Below are 26,290 nucleotides of genomic sequence, written 5' to 3' on the forward strand. Positions count from 1 at the left end.
TGTCATATGTGAAAGATCTGATAGAAATCCAAAACGAACCTCTCATAGTCGAGGTCCATCAATTGTTAGGAGTTTGTGAAAGTCTAGGTGAGCTCACCCCGTCCACTTCTAAGAGCCACAGGTAAGTCTAGGTGAGGTCATCCTATCCGCTTCTAAGAGCCTCAGGTAAGTCTAGGTGAGGTCACCCCATCCACTTCTAGGGGCCTCATGAAAGTCTAGGTGAGGTCATCCACTTCTAAGAGCCACATGAAAGTCAAGGTGAGGTCACCCATACACTTCTAAAAGTCTCATATAAGTCTAGGTGAGGTCACCCCATCCACTTCTTGGGGCCTCATGAAAGTCTAGGTGATGTCATCCACGTCTAAGAGCCTCAGGTAAGTCTAGGTGGGGTCATCCACTTCTAATAGCCGCATGGAGGTATAGGTAAGGTCATCAACTTCTAAGAGTCTCATGAAAATCTAGGTGAGGTCATCCACGTCTAAGAGCCTCATGAAAGTCTAGGTGAGGTCATCACCGTCTAATATAGCCGCATGAAAATCTAGGTTAGGTCATCCCATCCCCTTCTAAGAGCCTCATGAAAGTCTAGGCGAGGTCATCCTATCCACGTCTAAGAGCCGCATGGAAGTCTAGGTGAGGTCATCCCCTTCTAAGAGCCTCAGGTAAGTCTAGGTGAGGTCATCCACGTCTAAGAGCCGCATGGAAGTCTAGGTGAGGTCATCCCCTTCTAAGAGTCTCATGAAAGTCTAGGTGAGGTCATCCCATCCCCTTCTAAGAGCCTCATGAAAGTCTAGGTGAGGTCATCCCATCCCCTTCTAAGAGCCTCATGAAAGTCTAGGTGAGGTCATCCCCTTCTAAGAGCCTCATGAAAGTCTAGGTGAGGGCATCCCCTTCTAAGAGCCTCATGAAAGTCTAGGTGAGGTCATCCCATCCCCTTCTAAGAGCCTCATGAAAGTCTAGGTGAGGTCATCCCATCCCCTTCTAAGAGCCTCATGAAAGTCTAGGTGAGGTCATCCCATCCCCTTCTAAGAGCCTCAAGAAAGTCTAGGTGAGGGCATCCCCTTCTAAGAGCCTCATGAAAGTCTAGGTGAGGGCATCCCCTTCTAAGAGCCTCATGAAAGTCTAGGTGAGGTCATCCCATCCCCTTCTAAGAGCCTCATGAAAGTCTAGGTGAGGTTATCCCATCCCCTTCTAAGAGCCTCATGAAAGTCTAGGTGAGGTCATCCCATCCCCTTCTAAGAGCCTCATGAAAGTCTAGGTGAGGTCATCCCATCCCCTTCTAAGAGCCTCAAGAAAGTCTAGGTGAGGGCATCCCCTTCTAAGAGCCTCATGAAAGTCTAGGTGAGGGCATCCCCTTCTAAGAGCCTCATGAAAGTCTAGGTGAGGTCATCCCATCCCCTTCTAAGAGCCTCATGAAAGTCTAGGTGAGGTTATCCCATCCCCTTCTAAGAGCCTCATGAAAGTCTAGGTGAGGTCATCCCATCCCCTTCTAAGAGCCTCATGAAAGTCTAGGTGAGGTCATCCCATCCCCTTCTCAGAGCCTCATGAAAGTCTAGGTGAGGTCATCCCCTTCTCAGAGCCTCATGAAAGTCTAGGTGAGGGCATCCCCTTCTAAGAGCCTCATGAAAGTCTAGGTGAGGTCATCCCCTTCTAAGAGCCTCATGAACGCCTGTCTATAGTCTTCCCCTTACTTAACATTGCTGCAAGTGCTGTACCTCAGCCGTAGACAGAAAATCAATGGAGCTTCTCCCTTGAGGATTCCAGCTCCCAAATGGTTCAACTCAGGCGCCAAATTCTAGTGTAAATGGTGGGGGAGGGACAAATAAATTGTGAAGAAAGAGTGAAGTAAAGGAATGAACATGCAAGGCAGAGTACATTGGGAGCTATAATGAACTAAAGGAATGACGACCACCCAATCCCCTATTAAGTAGGCTTAGGAGACAAGCAAGGGGTGCTGGGAACCTACTCTGAACCAGAGTCTAACACAGGTTGGGTAGACTAACATTTAGTCTCTGAAATCTTATATGACACAATATCCTTCTTGACTCTAAAAAAAAAAAAATTCCCTATGCTGATTTCAGAATAGAGCTAGCTTGAGCTGGCTAGACTTGCTTTTGTATGCATTTTAGATATAAAAAAAATTCATGAAATAAATATATTCCACGGTCATGGTGCAGGACTACAGGTTGGGGTGAATACAGAGAAAGTTACTGTATGGAGTTACAGTAAATGCATGAAGGGGCCGTGAGCGTGCAGTGTGGAGTGAAGGCTTGGGAGCAGTCAGGGGAAGCAAGTAGGAGGTGGGTTGGTGAAGTAGTTATTTTTGTCAGTTTTATGCTCCAGCAACATCTGTCGGTCAGAAGTGGCCGAGACCGATCTCAATTGAGTCTGATAAACCACTCTACTAACATACTGACACTTTTATGGCACAATTTGCTGACAAAACTCGTAAATTGTCCTGATACCGAACAGTGTAGGCAGACTGATGCATAAATCATAGAGTTATCATCTTCCAGAAGTATGGGCAGTGGCCACTCACCTCCTGACTCGGTCCACCTCCAGCACGGACACGGAGGATGTAGATCCCCTTGTGTTAGGCTGCCTCTTCAAAAGACATGTTATCTTAAGATGAACTTATATTCAAATTATCAGTTTCAAAAAGGTGTCCGAAAAAGTTTGCAGTCCTGTGAAAAGTGTGAAAGAGGGCCTTGGGTTCATGTTTTTTATTCAGCTGTGACACTTGAGTTTAGAAACTGGGGACAAGCAGCAGCGAGAAGTAATTGTCAGGGGTTCATTTGGGAACAATCATGGCATGGTTGTGTTATACTGCTCAAAAGAAGTTAAAGAACACCTGATTTGTTCAAATGACTATAGTTAATCTGTCATGGCTGGTGGGTATTGCAACACAACACACAACCTTCCAAATGTGGGTGTTCTTTAACTTGTTTTGAGTAATATATTTCAAAGTTAACACTTTGGCAGGTTGGAAGAAAACATTGAAAACACTTAACTGAAACAAGAAATGTATTTTGGACGATGGAAACAGTAAAAAGCTTCTTTTTTTTTCTCTCTTATTTTGGATGAAGATAAGGCTGAGCAGTTTCCTAGGTAACATAAACTGTTGTTTATTGACATCGGAAAGCTAGTTCTTGTTATGGATGTAAACGAAGACAAGTGAAGACATTCCCCTGCTGGCAGCCTGAAGACGTCACCGTTTTATTAGGATGAAATATATTTAATATCTGCCATTACCACAAAATCACACAAGCAAAATGTAATAATTGAAGCATTTCAGAGCTGCAGTTACTGGCGTCCAATTAGGATTTTTGTTTCAATTCTTTTGTTCGGGAAAATACTAAGAAAAAGAAATTTTGCCTCAGGTTTTATAAAAACAAATAATTGTTTGCAGGATATCCTGAAAAATTGCATATAGAAATCTGTTCAGCTCTCCCTTCTCTAAAAGAAATTGTTTTAAAGTTAACAAGAATTATCCTGATGTGATCAACGTTGAAAAAGTCCCATCTCCAGAATTTTAGATGGTAAGATTAGAAAGTAGCATGAATTTCCCTGGCTGATATATGCACTGGATGCTTACTCTCCTGATATGTTGCAATGAAGGACCTGTAAACAATCACTATAATGAAGGGTTCATGGAGTTAAACCTTTTTTACCAACTTCATTGGGAGGCTATTTTCTCAGGTCGTTTGAGCCCATCATAAAGTCTCCATTAAGAAAATCATTTCTTGGGGAAGTGGGCAATTCTGACAAACAAATATATATTTTTTTCCTCCCAAATTGTTTTTAGTTTTACAAATTATTCATGAGCAATTTCATTTCTCTGACTTGCAAAATAATGATTAATAAATGAACCAAATTCCAGAATAACTCAACACAATGATTCACAGCATGCCAAACATTGTCCAGAACTTGATCTTGTAATCACGGCTGGATATGGGGATATGGGGGGGGGGGACATATTGGCATTATTGAGTTGGTGTGGTGATGAAAGCTTCTAAGAATGTTCACTTGAATGTGTTTTAAGTAGTCAGTCCCTGTTATGTCTGAGCAAGACAGGTATCCGTACACGAACACGTCACTATTCCGCAATCCTGAGCACCTGATGGGTTTACCAGTTATCAACGCAAATTAGCTTTGCTATTGAACAATGCTAATCTGCCTGCCATTCGTGGAAATGTTTTAAACAAATAGCCCAGCAAGCATTGATTTGTCGTCTCAATGTATTAGACGGGTACGTTTCTGTCCGCACACACACTTGAGGCTTGTTGTAATTACTGATCAAACAAACCTCGTAAAACCTCCATTTCAGATACCATTAATCATCAATCTTAATGCAGGAATGTTTTTTTTATGGTAATTTTTGTCAATGAAAGTATGTGAATATAGACGCATGTATGGTATTTTGAAACGGGGTTAAGTGCGCTGGTAGAGTGTATCTTGGTTTTATTACTGCCCACATTCGCAGAACAGTGGTAAGGGTGAAGTGGGGAGTCTGACAGAGAACACTTGTTATTTCTAGACAGGATACCTGTGTTTAGCCCATGTCAGCTGGGCTTTGTCAAGGTATAAACACAGCGGCTCAGCCCAAGGGAGATAACTCCACACCTGCCAATATCCCTGTTAATAGGTGTGATTTATGTGAAGGCAGACCAAGGGGCGGAGCTTGGAAAATGATGACCTGTCAATCATTCAGCTTACAGCTACACTGATAAGTCGAGGGAGGGAAGAGCATATGGTCATACACCCCATGATAACCGCTGCTATAAATCTTCTCTGTCACCTGCCAAAACTGGCCTGACCTCGTTGTGTTTAATTCCTTTACATGCCATTAAAAAAGAAGAGATATAATGTTTTGATTTTGATGGAACCGGCATGAGTGGTACATATACTAGCTGTCCTTGACTCAGTCTGTGTAAATGAAAAAATCCCTGCATCTAAACATGCTAAAGACACGATGTACATAGCCTGTTCCTGTTTCCACATGATTTTGTACAGGAATGTCTTACCGGTAACCATCAACTTTCGCGTGCAGAGTAAAGTCATTTCTTGAGTAATTCAGAAAAAACTAAATTTATTTTCTGAAATTATTTGTTTTCTCAACTCTATATGTTCAATAAGAAACTTTTTTGTGCCAAAAAACAATTATGATGAATCAGATAAATATGAAAATGAAATCATACCAGGATTAAACCTTTTAATTTTTGTGTGGATGAGATATGTTATGGTAATGTTTAATAAGACAGGTTCCTGGCACTTTGGGGTGATAAATAACGATCAAGTGGGATGGTTTTATTGCAGGCTGTCTTTCCAGATGACTAATAAATGCCAACTAATTAAACAAATACTCACATAAATACCACAGTTTGGAAACTCGAGTACCAGTGTACAGAATTGGAAACCAAGGACTATTCTATAAAAGAGATAATGTCTTGGAGAAGTGACTGTTTCCTGCTTGGCGCTAGGCGGGAGATGGTCAGCCTGGAGATGGTTATTTCATTAGCTCGGTTATAAGTGGCGAGCCGACATGCTGTGCTATAGGGATTACTCGCAGATTTATGAGCTTGTCTGTTGTATAGTCTTCTTTAGTGTGAATAGGTATCAAGGTATTTCATATGATGCTAGTAATTCTGTCAGTTATTATTTTGAGATCATCTGCCATAGCCAGGGGCAATATATTTCGTAATCCCTTGCTTTGTTGTGTTGTTTGTGCTTGTTATTCTTTCGGTGTGAATAGCTGCCAGATTGCTGCTGTGGAGTTGGCGATACACAATGATGATGATGATGATGATGATTTATTTTATTTTATTTTATTTTATTTTATTTTATTTTATTTTATTTTATTTTATTTTATTTTATTTTATTTTATTTTATTTTATTTTATTTTATTTTATTTTTATTTATTTTTATTTTTTTTGGGGGGGGGGGGGGGGGGGGGGGGGGGGGGGTAAATGAAAACAAGACATTCTGCCCAATCACCTATGTTTTGATGTCTAGGGCATCACTTTGGGACTTCCCCAACCATGAAACTGACATGCCATGAAATACTGAAATACTACTCAGCAGTATCAAACCCATCTCTCTCACTCACTCACTCACTCACTCACTCACTCACTCACTCACTCACTCACTCACTCACTCACTCACTCACTCACTCACTCACTCACTCACACACACACACACACTCACTCACTCACTCACACAACCTTACACTAATGTTCTCTGTGTTAAATTGAAAGGGTACGAAAACATACAAAGTAACGAAAAAATAATTCATGTATAATTTTTTTTTTCATTAACTTGTGATATGAAAATAAATATGTTAATTATGTCAATGTCATTTGGAAAAAAACCAAACAATATGTTAATTTTGATGATCAGTCAGTTGTGATAACCATTTATTTTTTAGATTTTATCAAGCACGGGTTATTTCTGAAGAAAGTATTTTTCAAAAACATTTGCATTACCATCATTTGAACAGAATCTCACTTCAATTTGGATACCTCATGTTGTAACAGAAATACTATGTGAATGCTCTGTACAGTTTGTAGTCATTTTCAGTGTAGTGTGAATTAAATTTGTGATCATATTTTCTTGTTCAAAATGCTATGAAGCATGTGGCAAAATACTAAAATAACAAATACTGTTATGGTTGATTTTAAAGTTCATTTCCTAAACATGTTTACAAAGGTTAAAAATACATATTTTCAATCAAACATTGCTTTAATATTTAGTATAATTTTTTTTTTTTTTCAAATTTTGGGTTGGCTCATTAATTAACAAGGAAAAAAATGTTTGGACCTAAATGAACTATTTAGTAGAAATTGATTATGTTTTGGATAATACTGGTGTGTAGTAGTGAAATATGCAGTAAACTATGGTAATAACGAACTCAAAGGGACCACTAATTTTCGTTGGTTATAACCATAGTACGTTATAAGCATATGTAAAGCATATTTACAGCAAATGGCCGTGATGAAAATATGGTTTTCATATCCGTTATAAGTGTGTTCGTTGTAACCATAGTTTACTGTATGCTACGTTTTTCACAGATTTATTTTTAACAAATGGAACTCTACCTGACAGCTCATCCTGGACTTACATACAACAGATGAAATCTTGTATTACACAATAAAAATCTCTCTTCCTTTGAAAAAGTTAAAAAATGTTGAAACTTGAAATGTTGATTTCATATGCTACACTTGCCTGTGTTTATGATGAAGATTAGTTATGATTACGTTTACTGCTGATATTCTGTAGTCATGGCGTGGGACTAGGCTCATCCATGCTAAACAAAGGACTTTATGTTGCAGGTTCTTCTATTCAGCATCGCCTCCGCTGTCTACTTCTACCTCTTCAGGTAAGTGTTTGACTGTTATCTTCTTAGAACATCCCCCGTGAAGATCCGGGTTGGAATAGGTCTTCAGTAACCCATGCTTGCCGTAAAAGGTGACAATGCTTGTCGTAAAAGGCGACTAACGGGATCGGGTGGTCAGACTCACTGACTTGGTTGATGCATGTCATCGATCCCAATTGTTTGGATTGATGCTCATGATGTCACTCACTGGATTGTCTGGTCCAGACTCGATTATTTACAGACCGCCGCCATATAGCTGGAATACTGCTGAGTGTGGCGTTAAACAACAAACCAACAAAACATCACAGAACATGTAGAGTGGGCTGGACCTTTTGGCAGAATTCATGTTTACAGCTTTGAATTCTTGCCGTAGTGGACAGAGGACAAAGACGTGGGATCTACCCCTGCATTCACACCATGGGAGGTTACAACATCAAACATCAGAGACATGTATTTAATGAGATATTATTTCATTTTGCTAACAAAGGAAAGGTGCTGTTTATCCATTACTATTGTTGTACTTTCAATATCAACACTCTCAGGTGAGCTACAGTGTGTGATGATGTCCAAATCTGCAGCAAAGAGTATGATTTGTGTTGTTGAGGTGAGCTCAAGTATGAAAGAGTGTGCTGTCTACCGTTTATCACACTACTGAGTGCTGATCAGCTACAACACAGCTACAACACAGCTACAACACAGCCACAACACAGCCACAACACAGCTACAGCACAGCTACAACACAGCTACAACACAGCTACAGCACAGCTACAGCACAGCCACAGCACAGCTACAGCACAGCCACAGCACAGCACAGCCACAGCACAGCCACAACACAGCCACAGAACAGCCACAGAACAGCCACAGCACAGCTACAGCACAGCCACATCACAGCCACATCACAGCCACAACACAGCTACAACACAGCTACAGCACAGCCACAACACAGCCACAACACAGCTACAACACAGCTACAACACAGCTACAACAGACATTTAGAATATTTCAAATCTGCCGTGATCCAATCAATTCAGATGAGATTCTCGGACACCCAGGTGAGCTTCAGCCTGCAAATGTGTGAGATTGTTAGAATTGGCAATGACAGTTTGTGTAGCCACCAGAGGTAGTTGTAGGGAAATAGCTGCAAAGTAATTGAGACTCATCACTCCTTGGGGAAATAAGTTTTACAAAAACACACAATTCCTTTCTCAACTGCATAATTTAGTGTTAATTGGACGTTGCATGTGGTGCTTTTTGCCTGTGTCTAAAACATGAGCGGGCTGCGTTAATTGTGGCCAGTTTAGACAGAGATAGTTTTACTGTCCGGGAAGAACGATGGGGTTAATTCCACCTGTTACATTAGCGATGTGTGAGAGATGAAGCTGCTGCAACTGCCCGAGTAATGGATGATCCTCCGCGTCTGCTCCTCCATCCTCCGAGCCCCCATGTCAGGGGAACGACCAACCTTCAGTTTAACGCTGCACAAAACATCCGTTGTCACTACCTCCGACACAAACGCAGTGAAATCTTATTTCAAGAAAGACGTATAATTAAATTGCAGTTTCTGGTTTTCCTCAAGAAAATTACATTTCTTTAATCATTTTGCCTTGCAATGGCCACTGACATTTAATAATGAGCTACCAAGTAACTATAAGTGTTACCTGAAGTAAATACAAAGTGTTCTCAATAAAGTCAGTAAGACTTATTCTTATGTCTCAATTGAATTTGAGTCAGTTCCACGCTGAAATTGCTCATATTTAGCTGGTAAAACGAGACGATCACGGATTGAAAGGAGATCTGTATAAGCTATTGTGTTTGGTACGGAGGCTATCTTAAATTACAGACTTAGATAAAAAGTCAGGAGTTAAATCATTCTACTGCAAAATTGAATTTTAGAGATTGGATTATTCTTAGAAAATTGAGAAAAGATGCCACAGCCTTTGGAGGTATACAGACACGTCTAACATTTTCCGCAAATATTCTGTTTATCGACTACAACCATGCTAGAATGGAGACACAGGGCATTCATCTTGTTTTGGAAGTATGCCATAGGGATTCCGGGGGCAGAATACATGTAGGTCGTCAGTACCACAGGAGATTAAAGTGCTGCTTTGTGGGTACATGAGAAATGGTTGATTGGGTTATATTTAGTCAAAATGGGTGGATTATTGCTCTTGCTGTCGACCACTGGTTTGTCTGTCATTTACATTGAGTAAGTGAGTGAACGGTGCTGCCAGAACACTCAGGATTGATGAATGCTTCATAAAACAGTTACTCACACACACCATCATCCAACAATTGGAAAATGAAGTGTTTGCAGCAATCTGATTGGCTGAAAAACATTGTTAATGGATACTGGAAACAGTTTGAAATTTTCGCTCCCTTTGAATCGTTAATTGATAAGTATCTCTTTTGTCTCAGTCCAAAATGTCACAAAAGAAGCTGTTCGTCTTGGCCAATTGAATACCACATAAAACAGATAGTAAGTTTGATGAATATCTATCAGAACAGTTTTTGTCCACATTCTGCTGACCAGGTGGGTTCAGTTATCACAGAACCGTGAGACGTCATCCACTGTACCATGGCATCATCCACTGTATCATGGCGTCATCCACTGTATCATGGCGTCATCCACTGTATCATGGCATCATCCACTGTATCATGGCGTCATCCACTGTATTATGACGTCATCCACTGTATCATGGCATCATCCACTGTATCATGGCATCATCCACTGTATCATGGCGTCATCCACTGTATCATGGCGTCATCCACTGTATCATGGCGTTATCCACTGTATCATGGCATCATCCACTGTATCATGATGTCATCCACTGTATCATGGCATCATCCACTGTATCATGGCGTCATCCACTGTATCATGGCATTATCCACTGTATCATGGCATCATCCACTGTACCATGGCGTCATCGACTGTATCATGGCATCATCCACTGTATCATGGCGTTATCCACTGTATCATGGCGTCATCCACTGTATCATGGCATCATCCACTGTATCATGGCGTCATCCACTGTATTATGACGTCATCCACTGTGTCATGACGTCATCCACTGTATCATGGCATCACAACATTCCACACAAAGAGTGCTGACCCAACTTAGAAAAGGTCTTCAGCAACCCATGCTAGCAGTAAAAGGCAACTGACAGGATCAGGTAGTCTGGCTCGCTGACTTTGTTGATGCATGTCATCGTATCCCAAATGCGTGGATCGATGCTCATGATGTCAATCACTGGATTGTCTGGTCCAGACTTGATTATTTACAGATCGCTGTCATATAGCTGGAATATTACTGAGTGCGTCGTGAAACAGCAAACAAAAAAACAACAATAGAGAGTGCTGCTGAATACTTTGCTCTTTTATATACCTAAATATATTGTGATTGCACATTTGCATGCATTATTGAGTATTCAGTGCCTGGAAATATCAATATTTGAAACTTCAGTCTGATGACATTGGTTCCAAATGAAATTTCTTGAATCATATACGGTGTACACAAACCTGAGAATGTTTATCTCAACTGAGTCACAGAGGCGTCACCTGTATGGAAATGTCTTCTGCCAGAGCTGTGCAGGGCAAAATGTCTACCCTGATAACTGATTCATCTATAAGCTGTAAGGCAAATATCTAAGGCAGTGAATAGGGGCTTGAATAGCCTTGCTCCAAGGCTGTACTCAAAGAAAAGTCCATGGATGTGTTGTCATTCTCTCCTCCTTGTAGGCTAGTCCAGATATGTGGACAGTCTGAGGACTCCAGTCTCCAATAGCGACAACATGTTCTTATTGTTTACATAATCTAGAACTCATGATTTAAACTAATAATTATTGCCTTAGAGACTTGCGCAAGTCTAACGACCCCAGTCTCCAATTGGGACAACCTGTTCTTGCTGTTTACGTAATCTAGAACTTATGATTTAAACTAATAGTTATTGCCTTAGAGACATGTGCAAGTCTAGGGAGTGAATAACAAGCTGTTTGTATCAACTTGTGGCATATTGTCTGAGACCAACTAATGCACTGTCTCCGAGCAGGACAAGGAGAAGGTGAAGATCCACTTATTCTTACAACAAAGGCTCCTTTCAGACAAAACTTCTTGTATTTCTTTAACTCAGGGCTGTGTTTGTCTTTGATCAGAGATAAGGGTTAACTGATACCTATTCTTCTAACACACCCAGATTGCCTCGTGACTACTGTGATTGGGCAGTACACTCCCAGGCTATCTGTTTATGCAGGGAATTGCCTTGTTTTCATATGTAATTTCTGTAGTCTTTTTATTTTGTGTATTTTGTAAGAAAACTGGATAAAAGGCTATATATTATATTCCCGATTACAGCTGTCTTTTTTAAGAGTTAAGAGTCACATAAATCAATAAATCTCTAAGTGCATGAACCCATGTTTTTAACTTTTGTAAATACCACAATCGTAATGTTTCTTTGTTTATATAAACAATTCACTATAAACATCATATATTATCTTGCTGATATGTTTCTTGAATTAATTCTGTTTTATGATTCTGGATGATCTTAATTCTATACGTTACAACTACATGTGCTGAATTTAGAATAATAGCCTGTCATGTATCATTAAGCCGCGACAGTTCCAGGAATTACTCGTTAGTTAATAAAGCAGAGATGTCTTTGATTGTAAGAAAGCCTTGTGAGATTTCTGATGAGTCAGAGGACAGGGCCAATCATGCATGGAATGGCTCCAAAAAGCAATTGTATGGATGAAATAGTTCCTTCATTCCAGCAGCACTCTTGAAACTGAGCAGTGCCAGCATACCAGAAGTGGTGTCCTCTCTATGGCGAAGTCAGCTTGGGACAATGGTGTCCTTGGGACCGGTGGACACCGGTGGCAAGAGGGTATAGGAAGCTGGCAGGATGGATGGCTTCATTGTCTGCAGCAGCCGGACAGTTGTCTGTGGCCCGACTCGCCAGTCTTCCTCCGTCTTTGTTCACCAGCTCGGTGAATGGAGGACAATTGCGCATTTTGATTGAAAGACTTTGTTTCTGGGAGAAGGGATTGGAGTGTAGCCTTGTCTGGTTGATAACTAGCACGACAGTGTAATTAATTAATTAGAAATGGAGGAGACAGTAAGTGGTGCAGGCTCTCGGAACAGTCACACTCACCAAATTAGAATTTACACAATCAGGACCCAGCAGAACCTGTGCAACTCTCTGCCAACAAAGAGAGTCCCTGAGATGTCAAGTCACATCACTGTTATTGAAGTCAGTCGACTGGAAATCTTGGGTCACAAATAAACTAGGATTTGAATCATTCTTCAACAGTTTTGTGCTTAAATGATTAATGCCCAGGTTCCATTTTAGGACTGCATAAAAGCTGTATTTTCCAAGATTTGATTTGTGAAAGATTAGTGCTGTATCCCCTGCGATCTGTAACATTGAGTAATCGTCCCTGGAGTAGATTATGGGGGGAAGAAAGTCATTAGCAGTTGAAGTTTATCACCTTCAAAATCATTAATCATTCTTATTAAACTGAAAATATTTAGTTTGTATCTCATTCATCTTTATTAAACCTGCAATTAGCCAGCTCACAGGAATCCACCATGGCAAATACATCTTCCAGGCTGACTCCAGAAACCCTGAGGGCATTTTTCTTCAAGATTTAGTTGAATGTAGTGCAAATATTTGAAACTGTCGCTTTTTGAATCCAAGAATGAACTTCATGAATAACTTTCTAATCTTAAAAGATACTGTATTTGTTGAAATTTGTTAATGAGATATTTTGAAAAAGGTGTTTTGAAAGAGCTGCACTTAAACTGGTTTTTAAGATGAGGGCAGTGTATTGAATCAATCTATCTTTTGGATGTTTAGAATCCCGTGGGTTTAATAAGCTAATTTGTTTTTCGGTGTGCTCAGTGGTGATATTTGTTTGGCATGTTGCACCTTGACTGAACTGGGATCGGAAGTTCTGTCTGCTTACAGTATGTAGCTCTGGTGTGGAGATAATACAGAGGGGATCATGGTTAATAGTCCTTTGAGAAATTCAGATCAGTTCTTGACTGACATTCCCGAGATTTTCATGTCCCGGGAGTGCAAACCTGATGGTCCTATGCATTGTAAGGGAGTTTCGTCAAAGGTTTCCCTTGAGTTGGCACATGTGTGGACCAAACTAAGCACATGGAGGTTGTAGTTTTGGAGCAGACGTACGAAGGAAGAAGCAGACGCAGGCATTGCGGGCAGACGCAGGAATCTCACTGAAGATGATCCCATCCATGTATGTGTGATTCAGACCAGGTGATGGGCCACCAAGGTTATGATTAAGAGCCTTCCATCAAAGGTGCTAATATTAATTTGATGGTGAATGTTTTGAAGCATTATCTGAGAGTGGAAGAGTGGTTTGTAGCTGACGGATTGTCTTCTAGTGGGAGCTGTCAGAGAAGCATTATTGTCACTTTGATATAGCACCCTTGGGCCAGCCATGTTGCCGGGCTGTGACCGTCTGCTGTAGCAACAGGGATGTGTTGGGGTATGCGCATGCCCCAGACCAGCCACAGGGCACAGCAAGGTGGCCACTACAGCTCCATCCCAACACGATCCCTCCAGACTGTGTGCCCAAAGTGTGACACAGTCAACAGTTGCTCAGCAAAACTCCTCCAAACTCACCTGCTAAGTTAATGCTGTTATGACAGATCTGTAATTTTGATCTCTCGTATGGATGTCGACAGTACTTCACATAATCGACATAGTCACTCCAAGGGACAGCATTACATACGGAGCTAGTTAGACGCCTTGAAATAACAGGATGAATCGAATGAATCATGCTCTTGTTTGGAGATATTATGATTTACATGTCCGAAAATATTCAAGCTGATTGTTTGTGGTATTTTTATTATTCGGTATGACTTGCAGCCATGCAGTGCAGGTGGTCTGCACTCCTAGCTGATGTCATGAACACCTTGCGTTCATTATGTACACATATTGATAAGCTTGAATTCAGGGACTTGCCCACATCGGGGACCAGTCATTTATTCTAGAGGGTGGGTCAGAGGGAATCAGGGGGGGTCTCCAGTGGAGTCATTAAAATTTATACACTTGAAATAAATTGGACATTTTATAATAAAATATAAATTTGGCTTTTTCGGTTGGGTCATGAAATATATGTACAAGGACTTTGGGAGGGTCATCCAAAAATATGACAAGCATAAGGGGAGGGGAATTATTTTCCGTACATTAGTTCATAAAAAAAACCTGACCCTGGCACATCTATTCAAAGCATTATGTCAGAGAGGATTTAGCTTTCTGCTCTCACCATCATGTCATGAAGGATATGACCACATGTTCACACCATCATGTCATGGAGGATGTGACCACATGTTCACACCATCATGTCATGGAGGATGTTCACACCATCATGTCATGGAGGATGTGACCACATGTTCACACCATCATGTCATGGAGGATGTTACCACCATCACGTCATGGAGGATATGACCACATGTTCACACCATCATGTCATGGAGGATGTTCACACCATCAAGTCATGGAGGATGTTCACACTCTCATGTCATGGAGGATGTTCACACCATCAAGTCATGGAGGATGTTCACACCATGAAGTCATGGAAGATGTTCACACCATCAAGTCATGGAGGATGTTCACACCATCAAGTCATGGAGGATGTTCACACCATCATGTCATGGAAGATGTTCACACCATCAAGTCATGGAGGATGTTCACACCATCATGTCATGGAGGATGTTCACACCATCATGTCATGGAGGACGTTCACACCATCAAGTCATGGAGGATATGACCACATGTTCACACCATCATGTCATGGAGGATGTTCACACCATCAAGTCATGGAGGATGTTCACACCATCAAGTCATGGAGGATGTTCACACTCTCATGTCATGGAGGATGTTCACACCATCAAGTCATGGAGGATATGACCACATGTTCACACCATCATGTCATGGAGGATGTTCACACCATGAAGTCATGGAGGATGTTCACACCATCAAGTCACAGAGGATGTTCACACCATCAAGTCATGGAGGATGTTCACACCATCATGTCATGGAAGATGTTCACACCATCAAGTCATGGAGGATGTTCACACCATCATGTCATGGAGGATGTTCACACCATCATGTCATGGAGGACGTTCACACCATCAAGTCATGGAGGATATGACCACATGTTCACACCATCATGTCATGGAGGATGTTCACACCATCAAGTCATGGAGGATGTTCACACCATCAAGTCATGGAGGATGTTCACACTCTCATGTCATGGAGGATGTTCACACCATCAAGTCATGGAGGGTATGACCACATGTTCACACCATCATGTCATGGAGGATGTTCACACCATCAAGTCATGGAGGATGTTCACACCATCAAGTCATGGAGGATGTTCACACTCTCATGTCATGGAGGATGTTCACACCATCAAGTCATGGAGGATGTTCACACCATCAAGTCATGGAGGATGTTCACACTCTCATGTCATGGAGGATGTTCACACCATCAAGTCATGGAGGATGTTCACACCATCATGTCATGGAGGACGTTCACACCATCAAGTCATGGAGGATATGACCACATGTTCACACCATCATGTCATGGAGGATGTTCACACCATCAAGTCATGGAGGATGTTCACACTCTCATGTCATGGAGGATGTTCACACCATCAAGTCATGGAGGATGTTCACACCATGAAGTCATGGAAGATGTTCACACCATCAAGTCATGGAGGATGTTCACACCATCAAGTCATGGAGGATGTTCACACCATCATGTCATGGAAGATGTTCACACCATCAAGTCATGGAGGATGTTCACACCATCATGTCATGGAGGATGTTCACATCATCAAGTCATGGGGGATGTGACCACATGTTCACACCATCAAGTCATGGAGGATGTTCACACCATCACGTCATGGAGGATGTTCACACCATCAAGTCATGGAGGATGTTCACACCATCAAGTCATGGAGGATGTTCACACCATCATGTCATGGAGGATGTTCACACCATCATGTCATGGAGGATGTTCACACCATCATGTCATGGAGGATGTTCACACCATCAAGTCACGGAGGATGTTCACACCATCATGTCACAGAGGATGTTCACACCATCATGTCATGGAGGATGTTCACACCATCAAGTCATGGAGGATGTTCACACCATCAAGTCACAGAGGATGTTCACACCATCAAGTCAGTTCACTCTCCCAAAAGCTCATATAGTCAACGCTCCTTGACTCATCACTTCTTGTAAATTGCCCGATTTGAAAACCCCCAGTTTTCAGTGACACAATGTCAGATTCATGCCACTCAAGTGTATGAGATTTTAAGTGTTAATTTGTAACATAAGTCTTCATTGAAAGTCCCCAGTAGATTTCTGTTATGAGTAGTTGGTAAATTCATAACACAAGGCTGTAAGAAGTAGGAGTGAATTGATGCCTCTCCACGGGCTCCCAGCACAGCCGCCTCTCCACCAAATAATGGCTTTGTTGTGTTGTGTGTCGGCTGATGAGGCACATCCTTGTCCAAACACTGCTCCATCAACTTCTTTTCTGACAGTTAGGACTCATGCACATACTCTTCACATCATCACAGCCAGACACCATGGAGACATACAGTCACATCTATACATCCAGACACCATGGAGACACCGACTGTCACATCTATACATCCAGACACCATGGAGACATACAGTCACATCTATACATCCAGACACCATGGAGACATACAGTCACATCTATACATCCAGACACCATGGAGACACAGACTGTCACATCTATACATCCAGACACCATGGAGACATACAGTCACATCTATACATCCAGACACCATTGAGACATACAGTCACATCTATACATCCAGACACCATGGAGACACCGACTGTCACATCTATACATCCAGACACCATGGACACATACAGTCACATCTATACATCCAGACACCATGGAGACATACAGTCACATCTATACATCCAGACACCATGGAGACACCGACTGTCCCATCTATACATCCATACACCTTGGAGATACCCGCTGTCACATCTATACATCCAGACACCATGGAGACACCGACTGTCACATCTATACATCCAGACACCATGGAGACACCCACTGTCACATCTATACATCCATACACCTTGGAGATACCCACTGTCACATCTATACATCCAGACACCATGGAGACACCCACTGTCACATCTATACATCCATACACCATGGAGACACCGACTGTCACATCTATACATCCAGACACCATGGAGACACCCACTGTCACATCTATACATCCAGACACCATGGAGACACCGACTGTCACATCTATACAGACAGACACCATGGGGACACTCACTGTCACATCAACACAGCCAGACACCATGGGGACACCCACTGTCACATCTATATATCCAGACACCATGGAGACACTCACTGTCACATCAACACAGCCAGACACCATGGGGACACCCACTGTCACATCTATACATCCAGACACCATGGGGACACTCACTGTCACATCTATACATCCAGACACCATGGGGACACTCACTGTCACATCAACACAGCCAGACACCATGGAGACACCCACTGTCACATCTATACATCCAGACACCATGGGGACACCCACTGTCACATCTATACATCCAGACACCATGGAGACACCCACTGTCACATCTATACAGACAGACACCATGGAGACACCCACTGTCATATCTATACATCCATACACCTTGGAGACACCCACTGTCACATCTATACATCCAGACACCATGGAGACACCGACTGTCACATCTATACAGACAGACACCATGGGGACACCCACTGTCACATCTATACATCCATACACCTTGGAGACACCCACTGTCACATCTATACATCCAGACACCATGGAGACACCGACTGTCACATCTAAATTTCCAGATACCATGGAAACACCCACAGTCATATCTATACATCCAGACACCATGGAGACACCGACTGTCACATCTATACATCCAGACACCATGGAGACACCCACTGTCACATCTATACAGACAGACACCATGGAGACACCCACTGTCACATCTATACATCCATACACCATGGAGACACCGACTGTCACATCTATACAGACAGACACCATGGAGACACCCACTGTCACATCTATACATCCAGACACCATGGAGACACCCACTGTCACATCTATACATCCAGACACCATGGAGACACCGACTGTCACATCTATACATACAGACACCATGGGGACACCCACTGTCACATCTGTACATCCAAACACCATGGAGACACCGACTGTCACATCTATACATCCAGACACCATGGAGACACCGACTGTCACATCTATACAGACAGACACCATGGGGACACCGACTGTCATATCTATACATCCAGACACCATGGAGACACCGACTGTCACATCTATACATCCAGACACCATGGGGACACCCACTGTCATATCTATACATCCAGACACCATGGAGACACCGACTGTCACATCTATACAGACAGACACCATGGGGACACCCACTGTCACATCTATACATCCAGACACCATGGAGACACCGACTGTCACATCTATACAGACAGACACCATGGGGACACCCACTGTCACATCTATACAGCCAGACACCATGGAGACACCCACTGTCATATCTATACATCCAGACACCATGGAGACACCCACTGTCACATCTATACATCCAGACACCATGGAGACACCCACTGTCACATCTGTACATCCAGACACCATGGAGACACCGACAGTCACATCTATACATCCAGACACCATGGAGACACCCACTGTCACATCTATACATCCAGACACCATGGAGACACCCACTGTCACATCTATACATCCAGACACCATGGAGACACCGACTGTCACATCTAAATTTCCAGATACCATGGAAACACCCACAGTCATATCTATACATCCAGACACCATGGAGACACCGACTGTCACATCTATACATCCAGACACCATGGAGACACCCACTGTCACATCTATACAGACAGACACCATGGAGACACCCACTGTCACATCTATACATCCATACACCATGGAGACACCCACTGTCACATCTATACATCCAGACACCATGGAGACACCCACTGTCACATCTATACATCCAGACACCATGGAGACACCGACTGTCACATCTATACAGACAGACACCATGGGGACACCCACTGTCACATCTGTACATCCAAACACCATGGAGACACCGACTGTCACATCTATACATCCAGACACCATGGAGACACCGACTGTCACATCTATACAGACAGACACCATGGGGACACCGACTGTCATATCTATACATCCAGACACCATGGAGACACCGACTGTCACATCTATACATACAGACACCATGGGGACACCCACTGTCATATCTATACATCCAGACACCATGGAGACACCGACTGTCACATCTATACAGACAGACACCATGGGGACACCCACTGTCACATCTATACATCCAGACACCATGGAGACACCGACTGTCACATCTATACAGACAGACACCATGGGGACACCCACTGTCACATCTATACAGCCAGACACCATGGAGACACCCACTGTCATATCTATACATCCAGACACCATGGAGACACCCACTGTCACATCTATACATCCAGACACCATGGAGACACCCACTGTCACATCTGTACATCCAGACACCATGGAGACACCGACAGTCACATCTATACATCCAGACACCATGGAGACACCCACTGTCATATCTATACATCCAGACACCATGGAGACACCCACTGTCACATCTATACATCCAGACACCATGGAGACACCCACTGTCACATCTATACATCCAGACACCATGGAGACACCGACTGTCACATCTATACATCCAGACACCATGGAGACACCGACTGTCACATCTATACATCCAGACACCATGGAGACACCCACTGTCACATCTATACATCCATACACCATGGAGACACCGACTGTCACATCTATACAGCCAGACACCATGGAGACACCCACTGTCACATCTATACATCCATACACCATGGAGACACCGACTGTCACATCTATACAGCCATACACCATGGAGACACCCACTGTCACATCTATACATCCAGACACCATGGAGACACCGACTGTCACATCTATACATCCAGACACCATGGAGACACCCACTGTCACATCTATACATCCAGACACCATGGAGACACCCACTGTCACATCTATACATCCATACACCATGGAGACACCGACTGTCACATCTATACATCCATACACCATGGAGACACCGACTGTCACATCTATACATCCAGACACCATGGAGACACCCACTGTCACATCTATACATCCAGACACCATGGAGACACCGACTGTCACATCTATACATCCAGACACCATGGAGACACCGACTGTCACATCTATACATCCAGACACCATGGAGACACCGACTGTCACATCTATACATCCAGACACCATGGAGACACCCACTGTCACATCTATACATCCAGACACCATGGAGACACCCACTGTCACATCTATACATCCATACACCATGGAGACACCGACTGTCACATCTATACATCCATACACCATGGAGACACCCACTGTCACATCAACACAGCCAGACACCATGGAGACACCAACTGTCACATCTATACAGCCAGACACCATGGGGACACCCACTGTCACATCTATACAGCCAGACACCATGGGGACAACCACTGTCACATCTATACTTCCAGACACCATGGAGACACTGACTGTCACATCTATACATCCAGACACCATGGAGACACCCACTGTCACATCTATACATCCAGACACCATGGAGACACCAACTGTCACATCTATACAGCCAGACACCATGGGGACAACCACTGTCACATCAACATAGACAGACACCATGGGGACACCCACTGTCACATCTATACAGCCAGACACCATGGGGACACTCACTGTCACATCAACAAAGACAGACACCATGGAGACACCCACTGTCACATCTATACATCCAGACACCATGGAGATACCCACTGTCACATCAACATAGACAGACACCATGGGGACACTCACTGTCACATCAACAAAGACAGACACCATGGAGACACCGACTGTCACATCTATACATCCAGACACCATGGAGATACCCACTGTCACATCAACATAGACAGACACCATGGGACAACCATACTCACATCAGACACCTGAACACACCACAGTTACATTGACACAGCCAGGAAGACTGCTGACTGGGACATTCAGCGGCATCCACTCGCTCACCCTAATGCCTCGGTGCTGCACCTGTCTGCATCTATGGTCTGTGTGACGGGGGTCCTGTTTGTTCCCATTCTGAACACACTTGGTCCATCAAGAAGATAAAACTGGGTCTGGACAAAGCTACAGAGTTTTTACATTCACATTTTGCCAGAGGGTGAAATCTTTGAATAAATAGAGAAAATCCATTCACTATTAAACAGTTTGCACTGGAGTTTTTTAGTACATTGCACTTTTGAATGTTTGTCTTGAATAGCTTCAAATCTGAAAAAGATGAAGTTATTTTGTATATTTTTTTTATAGAAATTGATGTATTTGTTTTGAAAAAAAGATTTTTATTGTGATAAGAAAATATGAAGTACCTTCAGACTGTCATAATGTAAATATGAAGAATTTCTGTTGTTATGAAAAAGGACCAGCTGTTTCGAAGCAGATTGGGTGTTGATCTAGGGTACCGAGTGGCCCTTTTCACTCACCTCATGGAAAAGTCCTTGCACAGATTTCAAGTACAATGCTATTCAAAATCAATTACACTCAGACACTCACAATGTCAGGAGTATAGAGAGATAAATGTGTGTGTTGTCTGTAATTGTATGTGTATGTGTGAAGCACGGCCAATGTGGACTGGCTTCTGCCGGGCCTTTTGTCAGACAATGAGGGAGTTATCAGAAGCACAATGTGGCTGTATTGGCGAGCAGGAAACACAGCCACTGATGCAATTTGGGGAGAATTAGTGTATTCCATATATCTGCTTCCTGTTTATGATCATATTCTCAAATTCCCTTTTTGTCAATAAATAAGGACATTCAAGACAGCAGTTCTGAACAATGGGAGTCTCAGCTAGTTGCCTTGTAGCATGTGTAGGATCCTAGCATGTGTGCGATACACAGAATATACCACCTCACTCCAGCTTACCTAGGGATATGAAAAGTGGGAGTCTCAGACAGTTGCCCTTGTAGGATCCTAGCATGTGGGCAATACACAGAATATACCACCTCACTCCAGCTTACCAAGGGATATGAACAGTGGGAGTCTCAGAGAGTTTCCTTGTAGGATCCTAGCATGTGTGCAATACACAGAATATACCACCTCACTCCAGCTTACCGAGGGATATGAACAGTGGGAGTCTCATATAGTTGCCCTTGGGAGACCCTAGCATGTGGGCAATACACAGAACGTACCACCTCACTCCAGCTTACCAAGGGATATGAACAGTGGGTGTCTCAGATAGTTTCCTTGTAGGATCCTAGCATGTGGGCAATACACAGAACATACCACCTCACTCCAGCTTACCAAAGGATATGAACAGTGGGTGTCTCAGATAGTTAGGATAGGGGCTATATCTCAGTTTTCATGTTTCTGAATTTTATGATTAAATGTGGATGGATAAAATTAGTCTTTTAGTTTGAAGTCATTCTAGGCCCTTGGGCGATATCTTTGCTGAAGGTGGAGCTACTGAATGATTTCTTGACTATGTCCATGTGGAGCCCGTTGGGATTATTTTCCTCTCTGACGACCAGATCTGATTATTTTAAAGCCCTTTTTACCCCAATCAGGAACACTGGTTCTGTTTATGATCTTGAAGATGCTTTGACTCTTGTATTGAAGAAGCTAAGAAATTATACAACTCAAAAGAAGTTAAAGAATACCTTATTCTTAAATATTAATATTAATATCCCCAATTTATCTCCTATAACCTTGTTAAACTTAAATGAATGTTATGAATTGTTATCAATTGAATGTTATGAAGTGATCACTGCTAATACAAGTCAATGCTGCAATTACGTGTATTGTGCTTTGTTTTATCCAAGATGGCAGACGTTTCCGAGCGAAAACGTATATAATGAACAACAGATGTAACGAACTGATTTCTCTGGTTCCTCTTTTACTTCTTTTGAGTAGTATATATAGAAAGCAAAAGATACTGAAACAGTTTGAATACCTCCAGTAGGGAATGAAGGACAACAGTATTTATTTAGAATGAAAAATGAGGACAAAAGTTTTTCAGCTTCATTGAGCTTAAAAAAAGACCACTTTGGAATACCAACATATACCAAGTCTTGTAAAACATTAGTCGTAGCTCATGTTTTGAAAGGTTATGATTGCCATTAGATGTTATTCATAGTTGAATACCTCCATACGATGCAGCCATCTGACTAAAGTATCGGTGTCAGTGGTGTGTCATTTGAATCCAAACATATGGTGCTAGTGTGCTGATCCATGTGTTCTTACAGTAATAATAGGAATATGATCTGATGAGAATGTCATGTCTTCATGGACATCTGGGGCTTTCTTGACATTTTGTGACAGCCGTAACTTTCATTAGGCACTGAACACTGGATATTCTGGGGGTGGCCTGGGATTATTGCTTTTGAAAATGTTCCTGAAAGTCTTGAAAAGATAAGTAATTCTGACCTCAGCTCCCTTTTCAGAGAACAAAAATGACACATTGCCTGACACTAATTATTCAGGTATTTAGGTTGGTTCAAAATCTTCATCCCACAAATATGCTTCAGGAATATGTTAAGGACCTCCAATTTCCTATTACTAAAAGTCAATCTCTCATGCCAAAAATAAACACACATACAAAACACACATGCTGAGTTAAACACACACAAGGCACATATGCCGAGTTAAACACACAAGCCACACATGCCGAGTTAAACACACACAAGGCACACATGCCGAGTTGAACCAACACAAGGCACAAATGCCGAGGTAAACACAAATACAAGGCAAACATACCGAGTAAAGCACAAATACAAGGCACACATGCCGATTTAAACACACAAGGCACACATGCTGAGTTAAACATATACAAGGCACACATGCCGAGTTGAACCAACACAAGGCACAAATGCCGAGATAAACACAAATACAAGGCAAACATACCGAGTTAAACACAAATACAAGGCACACATACCGAGTTAAACACAAATACAAGGCACACATGCCGATTTAAACATACAAGGCACACATGCTGCGTCAAACACAAATACAGGGCACACATGCTGAGTTAAACACACAAACAAGGCACACATGCCGAGTTAAGAACACATAGAAGGCACACATGCAGGCAAACACAAATACAAGGCAAACATGCCTAGTTAAACACAATTACAAGGCACACATACCGAGTTAAACACACATATAAGGCACACATGCCGAGTTAAACACACATACAAGGCACACATGCCTGGTTAGACAGAGACAATGCACGCATGCCGAGTTAAACACACATACAAGACACTCATGCCATGTTAGACAGAGACAAGGCACGCATGCCGAGTTAAACACACATACAAAACACACATGCCGATTTAAACACAGACAAGGCACATTTGCCAAGTTAAACACAAATACAAGGCACAAATGCCGAGTTAAACATATACAAGGCACACATACCGATTTAAACACAGACAAGGCACGCATGCCAAGTTAAACACCAATACAAGGCACACATGCCGAGTTAAACATACAAGGCACTCATGCCGAGTTAAACATACAAGGCACATTTGCAGAGTTAAACTAAAATATAAGGCACACATGCCGAGTTAAACACAAATACAAGGCACACATGCCGATTTAAACATATGAGGCACACATGCCGAGTTAAACACAAATACTAGGCAAATATGCCGAGTTAAACACAAATACGAGCACACATACCGAATTAAACACACAAGGCACACATGCTGAGTTCAACTTATACAAGGCACACATGCTGAGTTAAACACACGAGGCACACATGCCGAGTTAAACACAAATACAAGGCACACATGCTGAGTTAAACACAAATACTAGGCACACATACCGAATTAAACACACAAGGCACACATGCTGAGTTAAACTTATACAAGGCACACATGCTAAATTAAACACACAAGGCACACATGCCGAGTTAAATACACAAGGCACACATGCCGAGTTGAACACAAATAGAAGGCACACATGCTGAGTTAAACACACAAGGCACACATGCCGAGTTAAACACACAAGGCACACATGCTGAGTTAAACATATAGAAGGCTCACATCCTGAGTTAAACACAAATACAAGGCACACATGCCGAGTTAAACACACAAGGTACACGTGCCGAGTTAAAAACACATGCTGAGTTAAACACACAAGGCACACATGCTGAGTTAAACATATACAAGGCACACATCCAGAGTTAAACTTATACAAGGCACACATCCTGAGTTAAACACATTCAAGGCACATGTGCCGAGTTAAACACACATGCAAGGCACACATGCCGAGTTAAACACATATACAAGACACACATGCCGAGTTAAACATATACAAGGCACACATGCCGAGTTAAACACACATATAAGGCACACATGCTTAGTTAAACATATACAAGGCACACACGCAAAGTTAAACACAAATACAAGGCACACATGCCGAGTTAAACACACAATTGACACATCCTGAGTTAAACAGATACAAGGCACACATGCCGAGTTAAACACACATACAAGGCACACATACTGAGTTAAACACATACAAGGCACACATACTGAGTTAAACACTCACAAGGCACACATGCCGAGTTGAACACACATATAAGGCACATATGCCGAGTTAAACATATACAAGGCACATATGCCAAGTTTTACATATACAAGCCACACATGCTGA

General features: G+C 42.4%; 1 protein-coding gene across 6 annotated transcripts in view; it reads left to right on the plus strand.

The window, feature by feature from the left end:
* LOC124147658 (transmembrane protein 135-like) overlaps positions 1-26,290 on the plus strand; it is a 219,053-nt gene that overhangs the window by 119,008 nt on the left and 73,755 nt on the right. For all 6 annotated transcript variants that reach the window (XR_007217921.1, XR_007217920.1, XR_007217919.1 and 3 more), the window contains one exon: positions 7,326-7,372. Coding sequence is in view for 3 of the 6 variants with exons in the window: in XM_046518346.2 (XP_046374302.2) it covers positions 7,326-7,372 (47 nt within the window). In the remaining 3 variants the exon portion in view is untranslated. The remainder of the gene's footprint in view (positions 1-7,325; positions 7,373-26,290) is intronic.

This window comes from Haliotis rufescens, unplaced genomic scaffold, assembly GCF_023055435.1.
Source record: "Haliotis rufescens isolate VD_foot unplaced genomic scaffold, xgHalRufe1.0.p SCAF_32, whole genome shotgun sequence".
Taxonomy (NCBI): Eukaryota; Metazoa; Mollusca; class Gastropoda; order Lepetellida; family Haliotidae; genus Haliotis; species Haliotis rufescens.